Source organism: Danaus plexippus, chromosome 10 (assembly GCF_018135715.1).
Source record: "Danaus plexippus chromosome 10, MEX_DaPlex, whole genome shotgun sequence".
Lineage (NCBI taxonomy): Eukaryota > Metazoa > Arthropoda > Insecta > Lepidoptera > Nymphalidae > Danaus > Danaus plexippus.
In genome coordinates this window covers 2,855,237-2,874,678 of record NC_083543.1, presented here as the reverse complement: position 1 = coordinate 2,874,678, position 19,442 = coordinate 2,855,237, and the positions used below count along the sequence as shown (strand labels likewise).

Genomic DNA, 19,442 nt, shown 5'->3' with positions numbered 1-19,442 from the left:
GAAGTAGTCTTTAATGGCTGCGTCTCGTCCGATGAGTGAGAGAGCCGGTTGCCCTTTCCCTTTTCCCGCCTTTTTCCACCCCTTCCCTTTTCCCTCCCTTTCCCATTTTTTCACCCCCTCTTCCCTAATCACAACACATCCGCAAAACTATGTTGCGGATGTCCATGGGCGACGGTACTACCTCCATCAGGTAGGCAGTCTGCTTGGTTGCCCCCTTTATCATAAAAAATAAATAAACAAATAAAAAAAATAAGGTCTCTGTAGTAGTTAAACAAAATCCTTCGATTACTGTTTTTTAAATCTTTACCTTATTACTAACTTATTTTTAGTAATAAAAAAAAATATATGCTGACATTAACATTAACTGTTGGTCTGCATATAAACTCTTACAAAAGGAAAACGTTAGGAGTATTGTTATCCTTAAAATATGTTTCAAAATATAAATGTAAGAATAATGTATTTAATATGTTACCTTTCAATGAAAGTACAAGCATATTTTATTTTTGATCTTCTATGCAGGGCTATTTGGATAAAAAATAACCTTACCCTTTCAGGATACATTTTTTATATATTGAAAAGTGCTTTATATTTAAAAGAAATACAGCAGTATTTTCGTATTACGGGTCAACTTTATTAGAGTACAAAGTTCAGTAAGAGTTTACTTAAGTATAAAGATTTATAAGTTTCAAAGTATTCGAAATACACTAAACAATCGTATAACTTATATGCATATCCGTAAACAAATAAAATATTAAATCATTATAATTTTATTCAGAATGGACTTATATTTCACATCAATCTTTAAACAAAGATAATACTACAGAAACTTTTTTCGTGTTTGTTAAACTACGAACATCAGAAGTACCACGCTATAAAGCAATCATTCATTTGCTTAATGATCCCAGACGCAGTAGATTCAATTCATCTTAATTGTCTGAACTAGCTACATTTAAAGCAAACAATTATATATTAACTTCGTTACCCTCTACCATCTTACTACTGAAAGAATTGTTAAGATATACATATTGTTGTGATATTTTACATATTAAATCTTTGTATTGCATATTCACAAATAAAAACTTGTCAAGTTACTTTGTCGACAGTTGTTTAGTGTCTTCAACGCTATAAAACCATTTTAAAAACGCTATAAAAAATATTAATTAGTTATATTTTCTTAGAACATTGAAATTAAATATAAGTTATTTATTATTTTTATATAAATGCTAATATGATCGCAGACGAGGCCGGTATCACAGATCAGTTCCGGAAGGCGATAGGAAATATTCTTCTGATGGAACTCCAAGTATTTTTAAAAGCTGTTTTTTATCTGAGAAAACTGCAAATGCATAAAATAGGGATGACGTAATAACCAAAAACATCTAGAAACACGATGTAGAATATGTTGAAGATACTAGGCTGGAGGGTTCGTGTCGTAACAATAAAAGTGTTATACATATGTCTCACCTAGGATTTGCAAACGACATCATCACAATAGCTCAAAAGTTGCAGAGGCTGCAAAGGATGTTGAACAGTCTGGCTACTTTATCTCAGCGAATCGATCTTAGAATAAATTTGAATAAAACCAAAGACATCATCAACAAGATGTTAACAGGGAATCTATCACCGTAATGGAGTCTCACTTATAGTTATCTCAACTTGAAAATAACTATAGACTCGATAAGTAGATTTATATAATCAAAACGTGTATTGTATAATCAAAACGTGGTCGGCCATGCCTGATTTCAGCCACCAGATTCTAGTCACTCCGCAGCTACTTATAAGATTAGCAAGCTAAAATACCAGCGGGCAGGCCCATTTTGAGGCAGAATAGGTAACCAGATAGTCTGGTTCTAAATTGAAGAGCTTGAAATAGTAACTGTAGTGTAGGACCCAAGTGTAGATAAATGGGATCATCATCTCCGTAACGTAGAGAGGTAAAGGTAGCGGAGATAGAAGAAAAAGAGCTGAAGATTGAGCTCTGTGGCGTGCTATGTGAGAGGATTATGTCCAGCAGTGAACTGATTACGGCTGATGATACAAAGACTCCTAAGCATCATCATTTTCCAATTCATTATTTCTTACTTTAAATTTAAGTGATTTCTTATTTCTAATAGACACAAGTAAAGTAGACAAACTGATTTATTCAATTTTAAAAATATTATCAAGCAATCTTTTCAGGTAAAATTCGATGTGGAATTGTATTTATTAATTTTAGGAGACCAGTAATTAAATAAAATTGTTTTTAGTATCCTAAGGTGCAAAAAACGTATTGTCTGTTGTGTAATCTAAATAATATATCTGATTACCTTATAAATTACAAACGCTTCGCTACTCATATTTCACGGTCTTTGTTAATGATTTATTAAACATTATTTATTTATTGCCACTGTACCTTTGGTAAAATACGAGGCTTTCACTTGTCCTGTTATTGTATACGTCGCCGGTATACTGTATGAATCATCAAATGTCCCTCCATCACATTTTAATTTAGCCATTGGGTTAAATAAATATAGTATAGGTATACAATCTAGAATCTAGGTTGCCATACCACAAACTTGAATATCCCTAATAAGCATAACGGAATTGAATAAAAACATCGTGTGCGCAAGAATAATCAGTAACCGACAAACCGTATCGCGCAACGGACGGTAGTGATCCAATATACACGTAACTTATAATTTTAAAGTTATACCTTACTCATAATAATTCGCTTATTCTTATTATTGTTTATCGTCCAACTACTTCTCAGGCAAGTATTTTTTTATAACTAGGTTTATTTAATCATTTATTTTAGACTTAATAATTATGTTTTGTTGTTGTCAACATTTTTTGTTATATCTACCTACGTAGCTGTAATTACCGCAAACGATATATTCATTACCGATGACCCTATGTTAAGAAATTAAAATTCAAATATTCTTTAACTTCTATTAACGTGGGAAGCATTCAAATACATTCTAACTAAAAAATATATAACATTTTCTAAAATTGCTTTTGAAATTTAGGACGTTGGAACTCCTTTCGGAATAACCGATCATACCTTTTGGGTTTAATGAACTTTATAAGAGCTCTTCACTATAAAATTACAGACATTAAAAAAGAAAGATAAAAGTTTGTTGTTAGTATAATAAAAGCAAATAATCAATAACTACATTCCACCAATTAAAATAAAAACTGTGGTTTATCAGGCTCGTGATATTTTTTTTAAAGGTCACAACTAAATACTAATCGTTGTTGTCAATAACAAAATAGATAATGAATTCGATAGCGATTTCTATAATAATATAATTACTAATAATGTAACAATAATGTAAATACTATTTAATTATTATCATTACTAAAATTAAATTTTTATTTCGTTAAAATAAAATACAAATTATATACAAGGTGGCAGAACCATCCATCCGTCAATCGGACAATTCTCAGAAACAATAACCTTCATAGGAAGGTTTTCATTACAATACGTGAATGTTAATCACTTTGAAAAGTGATCAAATTGTAAAAAGGAATTAAGTATCATTTCTTCCCAAGTAAGTCTACGTGTGTTACATTTGCAAACAAAGAGGAACATAAGACTTAAGGATCAAATCGTGGACAATACAAAACAAACGACCGTTAGAATATCAACTATATAAAAGTACAAGATTAGTACGTTCGTTGCCCTGAAAACATTCGTTTTGATAAAAAATCACACTCATCAATGCGACTCATCAATACAACAGATAAGCCGGCTTAAGATTATTGGACTTTTCCATTAATCCCACATAAATTTGTGATCGCACTGAGAGACTCTTCTATATTTTTTTAGTTTCCAATCCCAGTCCTTTTATGATAATTTTCGAATTCAAAACACGCCCGAGTAAACGTGTGTAATTTAAACATTTATCTCCTGATCCTGTTCATGAAGCCACTGTTTTATTGCATTTCATTTGATAAATTCTAAGACCTGTAAGCCGTATTACCTTCATTGGACATCATTATAGTTTAAGTCAAATGTGTTTCCAATGTGCAGGTACCAAAGACGTAGCAGATCAAATTTTAAGATATTATAGATATTAACATCATTATATTAATTGAATTTGACTGGTACATCTTGTTTTGAATGCGTAGCTAGGATTTTATGACGTTCTTGGAACAAAAAGTACCCTATTTGAAACTTCAACATTATAGTTGATTAACTAAACACAACTTCTCTTCCAATTTGATTCAGTATTAAATGATTATCTTATAAGACACATGCAAATGTAAGCATATTTTTTTGTAGGATTATGAATATTCAAATGATATTCGTAAAAAAAATCCTCTGTGATTTTCCTAACCAAATGAAACAATGGGTACAACTTATAACAACGCATTATGTTTAAGACAAAATTCGCAGCTTTTTTTATTTGTTTTCTTGTTTTTAAGTATAATTAATATAAATCTTATCTTGAACGTATAATTGTATTACGTACATCTGATTAAAAATGTAATTTCGGAATGACATGTAATAGCTTTTCACTCCAAGTTGTTTCTGTATACATATTTTATTGATAATAAAAAAAAATTACAATGCCAAAATATAAAGCAAAAATTTACGTATATGTGTAAAGGAGAGTTTCCAATGAAATAATTCGGTGAATAAGTTATAAAATTCAGTAAAATATGTTTACGTACATTTTTAGATTCCATTATCAATATGATATTCTTTTGATTGGCTGTTATTTCAAACAATATAGTAACGGAGCAAATGTGAACAATAGACAAAGATTCTACTTATATTTTTTATCCTTACTACGAACGATATTTTAGAAAATTTATAATGATTTACAACTAACCTCTACACGTGAAAGAAACCTTTAAAATAAACTAACTGGCCAAAGTAGTGACTCTGTATCAAATAGGTGCATTCGCTTAGACTGTATAAAAAGAGGACTCAGCAATCAGTTCCGATTTATAACATTCAATTCCTCGTTGGTGCCTAGTTGGATGTTTCTCAGATTTTGCTTTTAAAAACATTTACAATACTTACTTTTTTATTTCGAAAAGAACTAAGATTTTTTTCAATATAATAAATGTTCACTTAAAAAGTTTTTTCGTATGTTTTTAAAACAAAGACGAACTTAGCTAGAGTAAATTACAGTATACTAAGCGTAAATTCATACAATTTCGATTAATACATTTATAACTCATTCGAAGTACATATATTATTTTTGTATTGAGTTCAAGACGAACAATCTGTTGACTTTTTAGGTTATGCTAAAGTAGAAAAAAAGGTAAGAAGAAGTTTATCATAATGTTTTGTCCTTTTGTCCGAGGGATACCAGTGTTATGTTCTACAAAATACAATTTTTGATAACAAAAATAACTTATAATCAATAATTGCACATAATTAGTCTGTTATTTACATTTTAAATGTCAATTTCATGATTTATCAAATTGACTTTAGTGTGTAGTTTATATATATCTTTTGTTTTGTCAAAATAAAAAGTACTCCGTACTTTATGAAAGTACCAATGTGATTTTTCATAGTTATGTACAATTTCATAGTTAAAAAAAAAATTATTGTAAATTTCATAGTTATGTATGTTTTCAATGTACTTTCTAACAGTATTTAGACGCCACTGACGGACGGTGAAGGAAAACATCGTGAGGAAACCTGGACTTATAATTTGAAATTATAAGTTTGAAATCGCCAACCCGTCTTGAGCAAGCGTGGCGATTAATGCCCAAACCTTCTCCATGCGAGAAGAGGCTGATGCTCAGCAGTGGGCTTCCGATAGGCTGATGATGATGATGACTTTATGAAATACATAAAAAAGAGTTTAAAATAAGATTTACGCGTCAAGAATTTATCAAATCAAACAGTTATCACCTCGTTCCCGAGGGAGATCAAATTTTGATTAAAATAAAGAAAATGCCTGTAAATTTTACTCTTCTCTGTTATATAAATTGTATAAATAAAAATTCATTCGAAATACATTCCCATATAAGCGAAAGTAATAGCTGTAATCATCAAAAACTATTACTTTTATAAATATTAAATGTGCTAAACGTTACGGGCATCTTGTGAAATGGACGGGTGCTTACCCGTTTAAGTGAGGTTTAAGTATTTTATATAGTAGCGTGAAGGTGTAAAAATTTTAAGGCTTATGTTTATCTTTGCTTTATATTCAATCATTCATTATTTGTCTAAAGAAATGTTCAGTTATAAATCGAAATGATAAATATATTTCTACATTTTATTTTATTAAAAACAACAGTCCCCTGCGCTAATGTTAGTAGGTACTCGTACGTTAGTGGATTGAGGGGGGGTGCGATTGATGAGATGCACACGTGCTATTTGAGGACGCACAAATCTTCAGATAACCGTGTCAGAATCTGTCATAATTAATGTTTTTGGTAAATTATGATATTTTCAATGAGTTATATTTAAATTAGTATTACTAGTTAAATTTTTCAGGTTACAATAAGTAAATACACATTAAATGAGATCTAAGACTTTCGCGAGTATTCATCTAAATAAAACTAAAATTTTCGAGTGAAAATTTCATTTTGACTATAGTCTGCCGGTGATCGCGGTTGCTGCATAGTAACCGAAACTGCGGGACTATGTATTTAAATTAATAAAAAAAGCTTAGTTAATCCGAAAATATTGCTAATACACATTTAATAGACAAAAATATTATTAACACTATTATTTTATTTTTATGTTCCCTTTTTCATGTCATGTATGTATTCCATATTGTTGTCTTTTCGAATATTTAAGTAAGAAAAAAAGTAAGTACATTTAAACTAAGATGTTTTATTTGTCGAAATATTGTAAGATCCATCTTAGAGTATATTTATGTATATCTTGTTTCATGTTTGTTAAAAACAAGTTGTTGGGAACAACGAAGAGCCTTATTGTGATAACTTTAGTTTCCTAACTAGAAATTAGCCTTCAAAACATATATTATTATTATAATACAAAACCAAAATGTTATATTACCGTAAAAGTTACAAATGTCACAGAACGTTTTTTTTAAACATACAACTATTTAACTGGAACTGTAAATTGTATAAACAAAAGTTTTGATTACAAAAATAAAATTTTATTTTTATTAAGAATTATTTGCCGTATTCAAACTGAATGTTTAAAAATATACGGAGGTAAGCTTGAAATCATTCTCTCCAAACCAAATAAATAACACATTATTGTTTTGCCCACCTTGTTTAATGTGTTTTTAATTAAACTTGTCAATCATTAATATAAGGACTATGGTAACAATAATGGCTGAATAGTATTAACAATACATCAATTGGAGCCAAATTAGATTACTAATAGCGTTTTAAATTAACAACATTCATGTGTAAACCCAACACGTAAAATAGTAATCATATTAAATCTAAAAAAAATCAATTATTTTCTACGCTAAACAAGTACCATTATTATTTATTTTATTCTTAGCTAATTTATTCGCAATTTACAACTAGAACATAAAACATCTATTATAAAATCATTAAATCTTTGTACTATGAACGGAAAATTTCGTATAATTTTCATTGCTTGACGTATTTGTTTGGAAGTCACTTTATGTGTGCAGAATTAAGCGCTTTGTAATAGTAGGTATATAACGTATGGTGAAATTATTTTATGAGTCATTAATTCCTTATTTCTAATTTCAGCAAGAATGGCACCTGATCCAGAAAGACGGCAAGTGAGTTTTCCGAAACTAAAATATCCTTTGTTCAGAGAAGAAGAGCCAAAGAGTCCACAAAAATGGATAAAAGCGAAACAGATTCAAGATGGCGCTGAAGGTTTCTGGAGAATTCATGACAGTATTTACGATCTCACCGAATTTATTCCTTCTCATCCTGGGGGCTCGCAGTGGCTTTCAATGACCAAGGTTATTTTCAAATACTAATATTATTATTTACTCGAATCATTAATTCTAATTATAAATTTTAGGTTAATGAAATACATATTTTATAGAATTTTGTATTGGTAATTAAACTTTAAACAATCGACGTTGAAATAATAATATCAAAAATAACAATATCTAATGAGATCACTCAAAAATATTTTTTTTTTAAATTACCATTGGCCATGTCTCCGTATGGCCATCATATTAGTCCAACACTGGCCATCTCTTTTTTTTCGTCCAGGAGAGATGACCACACCTAAAACTTTTTAGATAATAATATCACAACTAACCTAAAACAAAAATCCTCTAAGCATATTTCTACTACACAAAACAAATAATAAAAATTTTACTTACTTTTTAATTATTTTCCACAAAACTTTTTGCACGTGTTTTTACTGTTACGAATGTCACAAAGCAACTAAACTATTATTATTATTAGTAACATCTAGCTATTATTAGTAACATCTAACCTAGTAACAGTTCAGGAATTATTTGATTAAGCCATCTGTTCCTTATGGTCATCTACTCCTGAATTACCCTGTATGGAGTCATAACAAGTTTGGAATTTTTTAACTGCAATATGTTTTGAGAAATTTTGAAAGCGGGATTAGAAATAGTAGAGCTAAAGATAAAACTTTTATTTTGGTTCAAACTATAAGTAGAAATTTGTGTATCCTAAAAAGTAAAGACGGAATATTAACAGAAGGTAAAGGAGACGTAGTTCAAAAAAAAGGACAGAGTATTTGAGACAGGCCGAAAGGAAAAGCGTCAAAGACGTGTGCTTTGTGACAGAAATGTGTTGAAAAAGATTATTGATCCTAAATAGTTCACGATAGAAACATATACAGTTATCTTTATGATAAGTTAATTTATATCAAGACAATGCTCCTTAAAAGGCAGAATGTTAAAGGTCATTAAGTAAAATTTTATTTTTCCAAAATAAAAGTGAAATTAGACATAAAAGATATTTGATAAAAATAATTTTAACGTCTTCTCACAAATACTTTCATTTCAACACAATCACTGATTAAAATCTCTACTCTTGTCTTCTCTACGTTTCTCTTTAATCAATTATTTGTGGTTTTATTCTGATCTCAAATCAGATTTTGTTGATAACATAAAATTGATTTGTATACATATATACTTAGAAGTTTGCAGAATATGTTTATCACTCTGAAAAGAAAACTAAAAAATACAAAATAATTTTTTTCTCGTATTAATAATGTAACCTTAAATTGATAAAGCTGATACTTTCTTGGTGTTATTTTTCATCCTTTGATACATACTAGTCCTTTTTTAAGGAAAAAATATAGCTTTTAAAACTTTCCCATTACGTTCCCAAAAACATCAATTACATGGCGAAATCACAGTAGTTTTTTGTCAAAAAAAAAACTATTAGACACCATTTTATTTATCACGACCGGTTTCTAACATCATCGGTTGTAAGCGATATTTAAAAGGAATTTACATTAGCAACAAGTTTCAAACCTAACTTAATCTCCTTGAAGAGAGGAGGAAATAACCTTTGGTAGAGCAACCTTGAAATAAACTTTTAGATTGCCGACTTCAAAATTATTTTAAAACAGCGTATATTTATCATAATTCTCGAATGATTGTATTTTTTGTTCAAAATATTCTACAATTATTATTCCTTTTTTTTATACTGCACACGATTAAAAATATAGGTACGGATAATATATTATCCAGTAACATAAATATAAAGACTAAGAAAGAATCACGTGTAACGTATTGTCACGTACAAAAAATATTACATACGTGTAGGCACTTATTTATAGACAGTCGAGGAGACACCATTTTACAAATATCTAGAATGCTCTGATTTCAGACATTTTTGGCGTATTTTTTCTTAAAATTACTTTAGAAATGGACGAATTTGTTACAACAACAAGAGAACAGGTTAATACAATCACCTCTGCCAGTAGTCGTTTTAAAAATGACTAAATTTTATGTTGTTTCGCTAGGTGAATGACAGTAACCGGACTAAAAATTTACGTTCTACTCCGAGGTCCTACTATATTTCATTTCAATATTAAAATAAATGTTAAAATCAATGAATCAATATCATAATTATAAAATTTAATAATAGGATTTTCAGTGACATTTAATAAATAATAAAAAAAGTAAAAAAGTAAATCTTTTTTTTTATAACCAAAGTCAACCATTCACGGCTCGTTTTTACCGTTAAAAAAATATTAGCTCCGTTTCAAAAAGCAAACGAAAGTTAATGCATACCGAAAAATAAAACACTGATTTTATAAACTAATCAAATTATTTATTTTTATTTACAAGAGTTATAGAACTTTTAGATGAAACTAATATATTTCGGATATACTACGCGGATTTTATTATTTAAAAAAACTACATAATCCCGACGTTTCGGTTACTTTTCAGCAACACTCCTCCTGTCCGACGAAACGTCGAGAGTATGTAGTTTTTTTTCAAAAATAAAGCATGCGTAGTATATTCGAAAAAATATTAGTTTCATTTAAATGAATAATACTCGCGAAAGTCTTAGATCTTATTAACTTAATACTTGTTGTAATTTAAGCATATTTGTCAACATATATCTTAAAACTATATAATAAAATAAACAAGTCATTAATATAATGTCTAACCCCTTATTTGTAATACAAATATTATGTAAAACATCGGTCTACATCGTGTCATAATTATGCTCGGAATTAATACCAGTAATAAATTTATTCCTGTTTCCAGGGTACAGATATTACCGAAGCCTTTGAAACACATCACATAAACAGTACAGCCGAAGCTCTGTTACCCAAATATTTTATTAAGAAAGCCGACTCCCCACGGAATTCACCCTTTACGTTTAAGGAAGATGGGTTTTATAAGACATTGAAAGCAAAAGTCGTGTTAAAATTAAAAGACATACCAGGCGACGTAAGGAAAAAGAGTGACAATGTAACAGATTTTCTCTTTGTATGCCTCGTGGTAGCTGGTCCGCTTTGTTGTTGGCTTTGGACAAAGAATTTAATATATGGAGCGGCCGCCACGCTGATTCTCGGTCTAACACTTTGTGCCTTAACAATCTGTGCCCACAACTATTTTCATAGAGCAGATAGCTGGCGGATGTACCTTTTCAATATAAGCGGCTTCTCATACCTGTGAGTGTTTTAATAAATACAAATTAATCTTTCTCAACACATGTGTAAATAATTTTAAAGACATATTATCTTTAATTTGTTTATACAACTTCACATCAAGATACAAGAACAAATAATAGAATATATGTATAAAATTTTTAAATTACCCATGTTTTAATAATGATAATAATATTCTTAATTACTATGACGAAGTGCGGAAACATTATATCACTTCTTCGTTCTTAACCCCCGAGTTATATAGAAAACGTTAAGCTACAAAGAACAAAGGAGTTTATATATTACTGTATAAAATGAGAATTATACTATATTAATTCATACTAATCACATATCAAGAAAATGTATTAATAAATATATATTTTTTTAGTGATTGGCGGATTTCACACTCGATGTCTCATCACTTATACACAAATACAGCAAACGATATAGAATTGAGCTTCTTAGAGCCTTTCTTGCAATACTTACCGAGGCCGGATAAGCCATTATGGGCCCAAATGGGGGCTTTCTTTTACCCCGTCGTATTTTTATTCACGTCACTCGGATGCATGATTAAAGAGTAAGTACAAAGAATTCAATTGTAATCGTTGTCACGACATTTTAGTGTTTGCATATGAACTATACGTTTATTACGGGCCTTAATTATTAATTAAAATTTTAAATCGATATACTAAAAACTCTTTCAAATTCTTTGAAACTCTATTCCATCCGCACTAATGACTATCCAAGTTGGATCATTAGGTATCAAAGGTATTCGCGTGCTTGTATCATTTAAGAAGGAGTTAATTATATACTATATTATGTACTAACTGTTACCTTGGTTCCAAGCAAGTGAATAACGATTATGGCTTTTTTATTTTTTTCCTGCTTCCTATCTTGTTTCATATTAGCCGTGACAAGATATTATAATACTTCTATTATGAATATTAATTGAAAAAAATAATAATCCTATTACTTCCATGACATAGGCTTGGGTTCAACAAAATTATTCTGTACGTTCTTAAAGATGAGTTGTTTAATAAAATAAAACACATACCAAATAGTAACACTTTGATTCTGGTAACATTTTATTTGTTGATTATATATTTTTTGTTTTTTATTACAAATATAAATTAAATCACAAAATTTTAAATCTTACTAATAAAATCACAATAGGTATTTTCATATCCGCTGTTAATTCTATCGAATGATTAATATTTATACAAAGCATATTTATACATTCAAATTAAGATTCTAAATTCAGTTAAACTTTTGTTTTAATTATAGATTTGTTGCGGGAATATTAAAATTGGATGATAAAAAATTAACTTTGGCAAATGCCATACCTTTCGTATTGCCGATATGGATGTGGTATATCAGTGGACTGTTTTTACCATGGACTCTGCTGGTTTGGCTGGCTACTACGATGATATCAAGTCTATTCTTCATGATATTCGGTCTCACTGCTGGACACCACGCTCATACAAACTTCTTCGAAGGAGACGTACCGAGGTAATGTTTTATATATTATATTCACATGGTTTAAATGCAATGAAACATGTTTTTCAAGTTATCTCAATTTTCTGGAAGATAATTTTAATTTAAATATACCGAACGTCAGTATATTTAATAAACATTAATTATCGAGCAATCATTTCCAGAGAGGAGACACTCGATTGGGGAATCCATCAACTTGATTCAATAATAGAAAGGGTCGACTACGCGGGAGACCATTTCAAATCGCTCACTCGTTTCGGAGATCATGCCCTTCACCACCTGTTCCCAACGTTAGATCACGCCGAATTGAAGTACCTGTACCCCACATTACTAGAGCACTGTGAGAAATTTGAGACACAGCTTCGAACAACCACCTTCTACAACGCATTGATAAGCCAAAGCAAACAATTAATAAGGAAACGACCTAATAACTTCAAGCAAAAAGTGAAGCAAAGTAGTTAAATAGTTAAATACAAATAACATTACTAATTGAGAACTACTAATTCCTCTAAAACTTATATCTCAAATTCATATATGAATGGAATGGCAATTAAAGCAAAGATTATGTTTACCTTATTATAAAAACTAATTTATATTTAAAAAAAAACTTTATTTGACCTCTAGTTGTATCATTGTATATTAACGTTCATGACGCTGGTTTCTACTACATAACATTTTTATAGCTCTTTTAATTAGTCTATTATTTCCTCTAGTTTCTCTAACATACCTACAATTTGTTTTAAATTGCGTCTAAGTTACCATTAGTATGTAAAATCTTGCCTTTAAATTGCTTTGGTTATAACTTGTGTTTAAACATGTCATCATTATATTTCCAATGCAAAATTTAATTTAGTATTTTGTGCGTGTCAATGAACTCTTAAAGTCTCCGACTTGATATATTATTGCATAAATCGTCAGACGATAGTTGGCGTTGAAAGTTATTCTTATAACATTCATAAATTACAACTATTTGTTATGTTTTCCTTGAAATGGGAACATAAAGGTCATGTATGACAACAGGGGACGTCTTAAAAAGATATATGTTCTAAGAAGCCCTCGGTTTAATTGAAGGTTAATTACTTTAGGGTTAACACTGCTTTTAATGAGAATTTTGAACTAGATTGTCAGACACGTACCCCTACATAGGTCGTCTCGTAGAAAAGGTCTTTTAAAAGACATATTTTTTCCTTTAATTTTTAATATATACATTTTTTAACGTATAAAATAAATTGCATAATAACAGACTGATATACCAAACATTAAAAAAAATGACAAGAACGCGTTTGCTTTAGTTAAATAAAGGTTAAATAAATTATTTTAATTAATTATAGATACAGAACAAAGGTACGCTATAGTTTAATGAATAGATAAGTCAAACTTTTTATTTTATATTTAAAATTTATACATTAAGTCATTGGCTGTGGTTGAATACGTAGAATATTTTTCTCATTGATTACGGATATAACTAGAATAATTGTTTATTGCAATATATTTTAAAACAATAAGCAACCCCGTTAATAATAAATTATTGTCTTAAAATTTGTAATATTGGATGAAATTTACGATATATAACAAAAGCAACATACATATTTTGTATTTTAAATAAAAATTACATTTAAGATAATTATTTAAAGTAATTATTGACGATTTTTACTTAGATACATAGTTCTATGTGGCTGTAATAAAAATATATACATTTTTGTCAAAATTATGTATTTCATTACCCTATTACACACTAATTATAATTTTAAATCTTAAATGTATAATTCAGGAGTCGAACATTTTTACAGGTTTATAGAAAAAATCGTTTCTATTGGAGACTGACAATACTTTGTCTGTTTACGATACAATAACTGGCATTGGTGAAACTATAATAACCTTGGCCTTAAGATCCTTTCACTTTATTCACACTCCGTGGCCAGCGTGTGCCTTTGATAAAAGAACGGAAAATTTAAGATATTATAAAACACTATACACTAATATGTTTTGACTTACAAACACACATATAAGCAAATAAAACGAGAATAGAACTTAAAAAGATTCAACTATCTATTCTGCCTTATTTGATATCAAATTATTATAACAAGCGTCATGTATTCTTATACTAAGTGTTAAGTGCTATATATATTTGTCTTAATGGGACGTAAAATACGCGTACAAAAATATAAATTCTTGAAATGCTTATTTACCATTAAAGAAGGTTCGTCTCTACAATGTCTGGTTGCGCACACATTTATACTCACATCTACCTGTAACTGGCATTGATGTCCCTCGAAGCAATAATAGTGCAAATTGGAATTTAAGAACTTTGTTATAATTTTTTTCGCTATACTCCAGGAGGTTAGCGTGGGAGTTATTCGTATATAAGCATATTAATGGTTTTGATAACCATTGCTTGCATATAATAACATGCAACATTAGCGTTAGGTTTAATTAATTATATTTATCAATTCTGGCACTTAACAGTTAACATTATTCCTTATTTTCTTTTTGTAATATATAACGTATAAGGGTCGATAAGAATTGACACAGCCGAAGACATATGATAAATGTTTCTTCTAAGTTAAACTTAATTTTATTCAGCTGTAGGCTACCTTGATCACTATTAATATTATTCATGAGATTATAATCTAATACAGCATTTTTGTACCACTAACAACATCTTTTGCTAGTTACTCACGAGATATGTGTTATGTACTAGAATGTAATTATAGGCTATTTATTCATAGCTTAACTTTACAGAACCTATACAGTTATAGTAGCCTATCAAGTTGCGTAAACGTAAAAAGAACAACCGAATTATATCTATCTAAGTCACCACAACTACAAAATTCTTAGAACAGAGTTCATAGAGAAATTTTATCCCATTTTTCAAAAAAACCTTAACTATAGAAAATTTATGACCCTACACAGTTTCTTTCACAGTTCTTAAAAATGTCTCTTACAACATCCCCAGCACAACAGTTCGACGAGATATTGCTTGACTGTCCATCCACCCGTAAAAAGCTGGAAATAAAGTGTTAGACGCATCATCTCAGTATCAGCCGATTCACCCTCTTCTTGAAGACACCCAAATTATAACTTGAAGGAAAAACAGATATATAAAAAGAAAAACAAATAACTACTGTAAGAAACGACGACAACAGGTAACATTATCACCAAACGGCAATTTCTTCTCGACAATGCTATGCTATGTAGATAATATACGAATAATATAAATATTAAAAACTCAGCTATGTATAAAGAAAAATGCTTTTAATTGCTTATCAAGTTAAATCCTTTTTTATTGTATTATAAATATATGATTGGTTATAAAGAAAATCTTCATTAAATCCGATATATTAATTTTATAAAATATTAATAAACACTCATTTCAAAACTGTTCAATTAAAAACCTAGGTATCTTTTGGTTTATTTGGCTCAGTCGAGTAAAATATGTGATATACATATTTAATGCAGTCTTATCATTTAATTCTTTATACACCAATTCTATATGTGAATTCACAAATTATTTTAAATAAATAATTAATAAACGTAACGTTATAAAAGCTTAGATCTACGATAATTATCTAACTTCACGTTTAAATTGGCCTTTCCTCGTTTATGATTTTAATAAAACCCTTTTGTCAAAGTTAGATGCAGGCGTCATAAAGATGTTGAAGTTGTGGCTCGGGCTCGCGCTAACGGCTGATTCATCGGCTTTATTTAGGGATCGCAATAGTTTTGGGATGAGTCTAAAAAGGCCATCGGAGCTATATAAACACCTGAGAGTTTCCAAGAGATACATCCTGGGGAAATCCCAGGATGACGTCGTTACATCGCTCCCAAAAGACAAAGATACCCCAGAGCTAGAGTCAAGGCTTCAATTCCACAAGCAGTTTATGAAAGGAGCGCAAAGTAACAGAGTAAGGTTAGGATCAAGTAAGATGGTCCAAGATACGGATATATTGAGGTCTTTTATTCGGCAAGACGAGAATGATAAATATAAGATCCATGCAATAAGTTTAGAAATACAGAACGAGTGGTTAGACATTGGAGATTTTTTGCATCCCATTAGCACTAAAATGGCGCACCTTAATCCAAGATTGGTCGCCAGCATTGCTAAAATTCTATCTCAATGCGTTCCAGATGACTCTCCCAGATCAGAGTAATTTAGTAAGATGGGATAAAGGTACCGAAAAGACTTGAGAGAGGGCACTAGGGCTATAAAAACAAATGTCAAGCCTTACTCCATCCTTAAAGCGGCTACGGATTGGACTATAATGATGGATACGTGTGAAAAACAATACAAAATCCCCGAGGATATTTGTGCGTCGGCCTCCAGACCAGACATATTTATGTATTCGCGAATTTTAAAGCGCGTTGTGATAATAGAGCTTACGGTTCCTTGGGAAACCAACATCACCAAAGACCATACCATCAAGGTCAACAAATAATACGAGCTCACAAACGAACTCACTCGAAATAGGTTCGTCGTGGATTTATATGCGGTAGAAGTGGGAGCGAGAGGTATAACGGCTAAATCTCTCTACAACCTACTAAAAGACTTGGGCCTGTCCAGAACTCACATCAATTCGTTCTTGGAACGTACTTCGAAGGCAGCCCTAGTAGGTTCTTTTCAAATATGGTTAGGTAGGGAGAGGAGCTTATACAGTGAAGGTGAGCGTTTAACGCGCGTTAGTTAGGGGCCCCTTAAACCGACACCGGGGTCGCAAGTCCCAGGCACTGTTGAAGCTCCACTCCCTGCAATGCGATGGACCCGGCACCCGCACGGTGAATCCATTGAATGCTAAGAGGTTTCGTTTCTTAATTTATATTTTACTTTTATTTTATATTATTTTGAACAATACCCATGAAATTAAAAGAGAAAAGCTAAATCAGCTCTTTATAATTCAAAGTAACATACAATTTTAATCACACTCAGCAAGATTTAAGGAAATCCCTTAAACACATGCCCATCACAACAGCGAGTACTATTTATGATAACAAACTGTGTCCATTTAAGCCGGCACGTTTTGTAGGCACAAAAGCATTACGCACATTCGTCGGACCCATCTATAATGAGAGCTGCAGTTTCATCACATAACGCACTAAATCTCTTTAACGTGCAACCAAAGGACTGGAGGCAACGCGTGTCTCTTGATATGCATCATTAATACTCCCAAACGACAAACTTCAATGAGACATATTCCCATACAGGATTACACACTGTATTCGAAAATATATTTTAGTACTGAATTATTGAATTATCTTAGTCTATATATGTTTAGTGTGGGAATTTGTTTAACACGTTTGAAGAAAAGCTTAAAAAATAATGTTGTTTTCAACGTGTATATAGCTGTATTATGTTAAAATATTTGCACCTAAATGAAACTAGTATTATTCGGATTTACTACGCGGATTTTATTATTTAAAAACTACATAATCCCGACGTTTCGGTTACTTTGCAGCAACTGTGATCACGAGCAGACGAGGTGTGAATGTCTGTCAGTTGGTCCTTGTTATTTATCATCTACCGCCATCGTCGGGATTATGTAGTTTTTAAATAATAAAATCCGCGCAGTAAATTCGAATAATACTAGTTTCATTTAAATGAATACTCGCGAAAATCTTAGATCTCATTATATTTGCACCTAATTAAATTGGGTAACTATAATTTGATATACATATTATGTATCAGAAGATAAGTTGTAGTTTATAATAAGCTATTTTATAAATATTTTTTTAATATGAGATAAAACTACCATACACCTACCTATATAATCAAAAACCAAGATCTAAGAAAGTAATCAAAGTGAGAAAATAATCTAGACTATTCACTTTCCAAAATTCTGTTTGCTTATCTGCATACGTAAAAGTTCCGTAAATGTAGATGATAGATAATAACAAAAATAGTTTTTTAGATTAGTTAAAGCATAAAAATTTCAGCATGACATGGTTTTTTGTTTTGGTCATTACCCGCCAGTGACGCTAAAAACAATATAGATCTATTGTATATCGTTGTTTTTATGTGTATATATATATATATATATATATATATATATATATATATATGTGAGTGTATATGGTCTTGTTGAAACGTTTGCTTCTAACGAAAGAAAGGGTAGACCAGTGCCATAAACCATACATTGTGAGACTTATTTTGTTGTTTGATTATCACAGCATTACCAACAATAAAAATTAATGACTGATTTCAAAGGTATTTTACACTCATTTAGTGTCATAACAAGTTAAAGAATTTTTAATATGAAATTTGGTGTTTAGCTTATATAAAAATAATAAAGAAATCATGGTGCCACTGCAAAAAAAAATATAACATTCTTATTTTAAAACTGTTTTATTTACATTATAGTCAAAGGAGTTTTTGAAACTTTATGCCCTATTATTTTCGGTCTTTCTTAATATTCACTGTAGTAGCTATGGTAAGAAATTTGGTAGAGTTGATTGAGCCTGAATTATTTATGACCGCAAATACCAAATAATATTCATTTAACAAGCCTTTATAATTTTTGATAGCAATTTCACAGTAAGCTAACAAAATACAGCTACTGAGTTCAGGGTTATTCCTCAAATAAATTTGAAGATTTGACTTCATACTATATATTATATAATTACAGCATTCCCATACTGTAATTATATGGAAAACATGAAGTTGGAAATATAAATAACGATTTTATATGAGATTCCGTAAACGATGAACAGGGTTAATATTTATCAAACGTGCCTTGTAATAATGACAAATTCTTTTTAGTTAAACAGGATAACTCAATAAAGTGTGATTAGTTTAGTTTAAGTCTTAAATATATTTATTAATATAACAATGACCAACAAACTTCCTACAGATAGAGCCGACATTTGTATATTAGTGTTGTATTTCTATATTAAATCTGCGTAAAAAAATTACGAAACAATTTATTTAAAAGCACATTATTTCCGGCAA

At 30.2% G+C, this 19,442-nt stretch overlaps 1 protein-coding gene across 1 annotated transcript; it reads left to right on the top strand.

Moving 5' to 3' along the window:
• The first annotated feature begins 2,597 nt into the window (after window positions 1–2,597).
• On the top strand, window positions 2,598–14,210 carry LOC116767085 (cytochrome b5-related protein-like). The gene is made up of 6 exons (XM_032657254.2): window positions 2,598–2,749; window positions 7,648–7,868; window positions 10,623–11,032; window positions 11,397–11,585; window positions 12,293–12,517; window positions 12,667–14,210. Exons 2-6 carry the CDS (start codon window positions 7,653–7,655, stop codon window positions 12,962–12,964), a joined length of 1,338 nt encoding a protein of 445 aa, XP_032513145.2. The 5' UTR covers window positions 2,598–2,749; window positions 7,648–7,652; the 3' UTR covers window positions 12,965–14,210.
• The last annotated feature ends 5,232 nt before the right edge of the window (window positions 14,211–19,442 follow it).

Excerpts from the sequence above, each read along its gene's own strand:
- LOC116767085 (XM_032657254.2), top strand. The coding sequence starts at position 7,653 with ATGGCACCTGATCCAGAAAGACGGCAAGTGAGTTTTCCGAAACTAAAA. Across the intron at positions 7,869-10,622 it reads AGTGGCTTTCAATGACCAAG|GGTACAGATATTACCGAAGC; the intron begins GTTATTTTCAAA and ends TCCTGTTTCCAG. Across the intron at positions 12,518-12,666 it reads TTCGAAGGAGACGTACCGAG|AGAGGAGACACTCGATTGGG; the intron begins GTAATGTTTTAT and ends AATCATTTCCAG.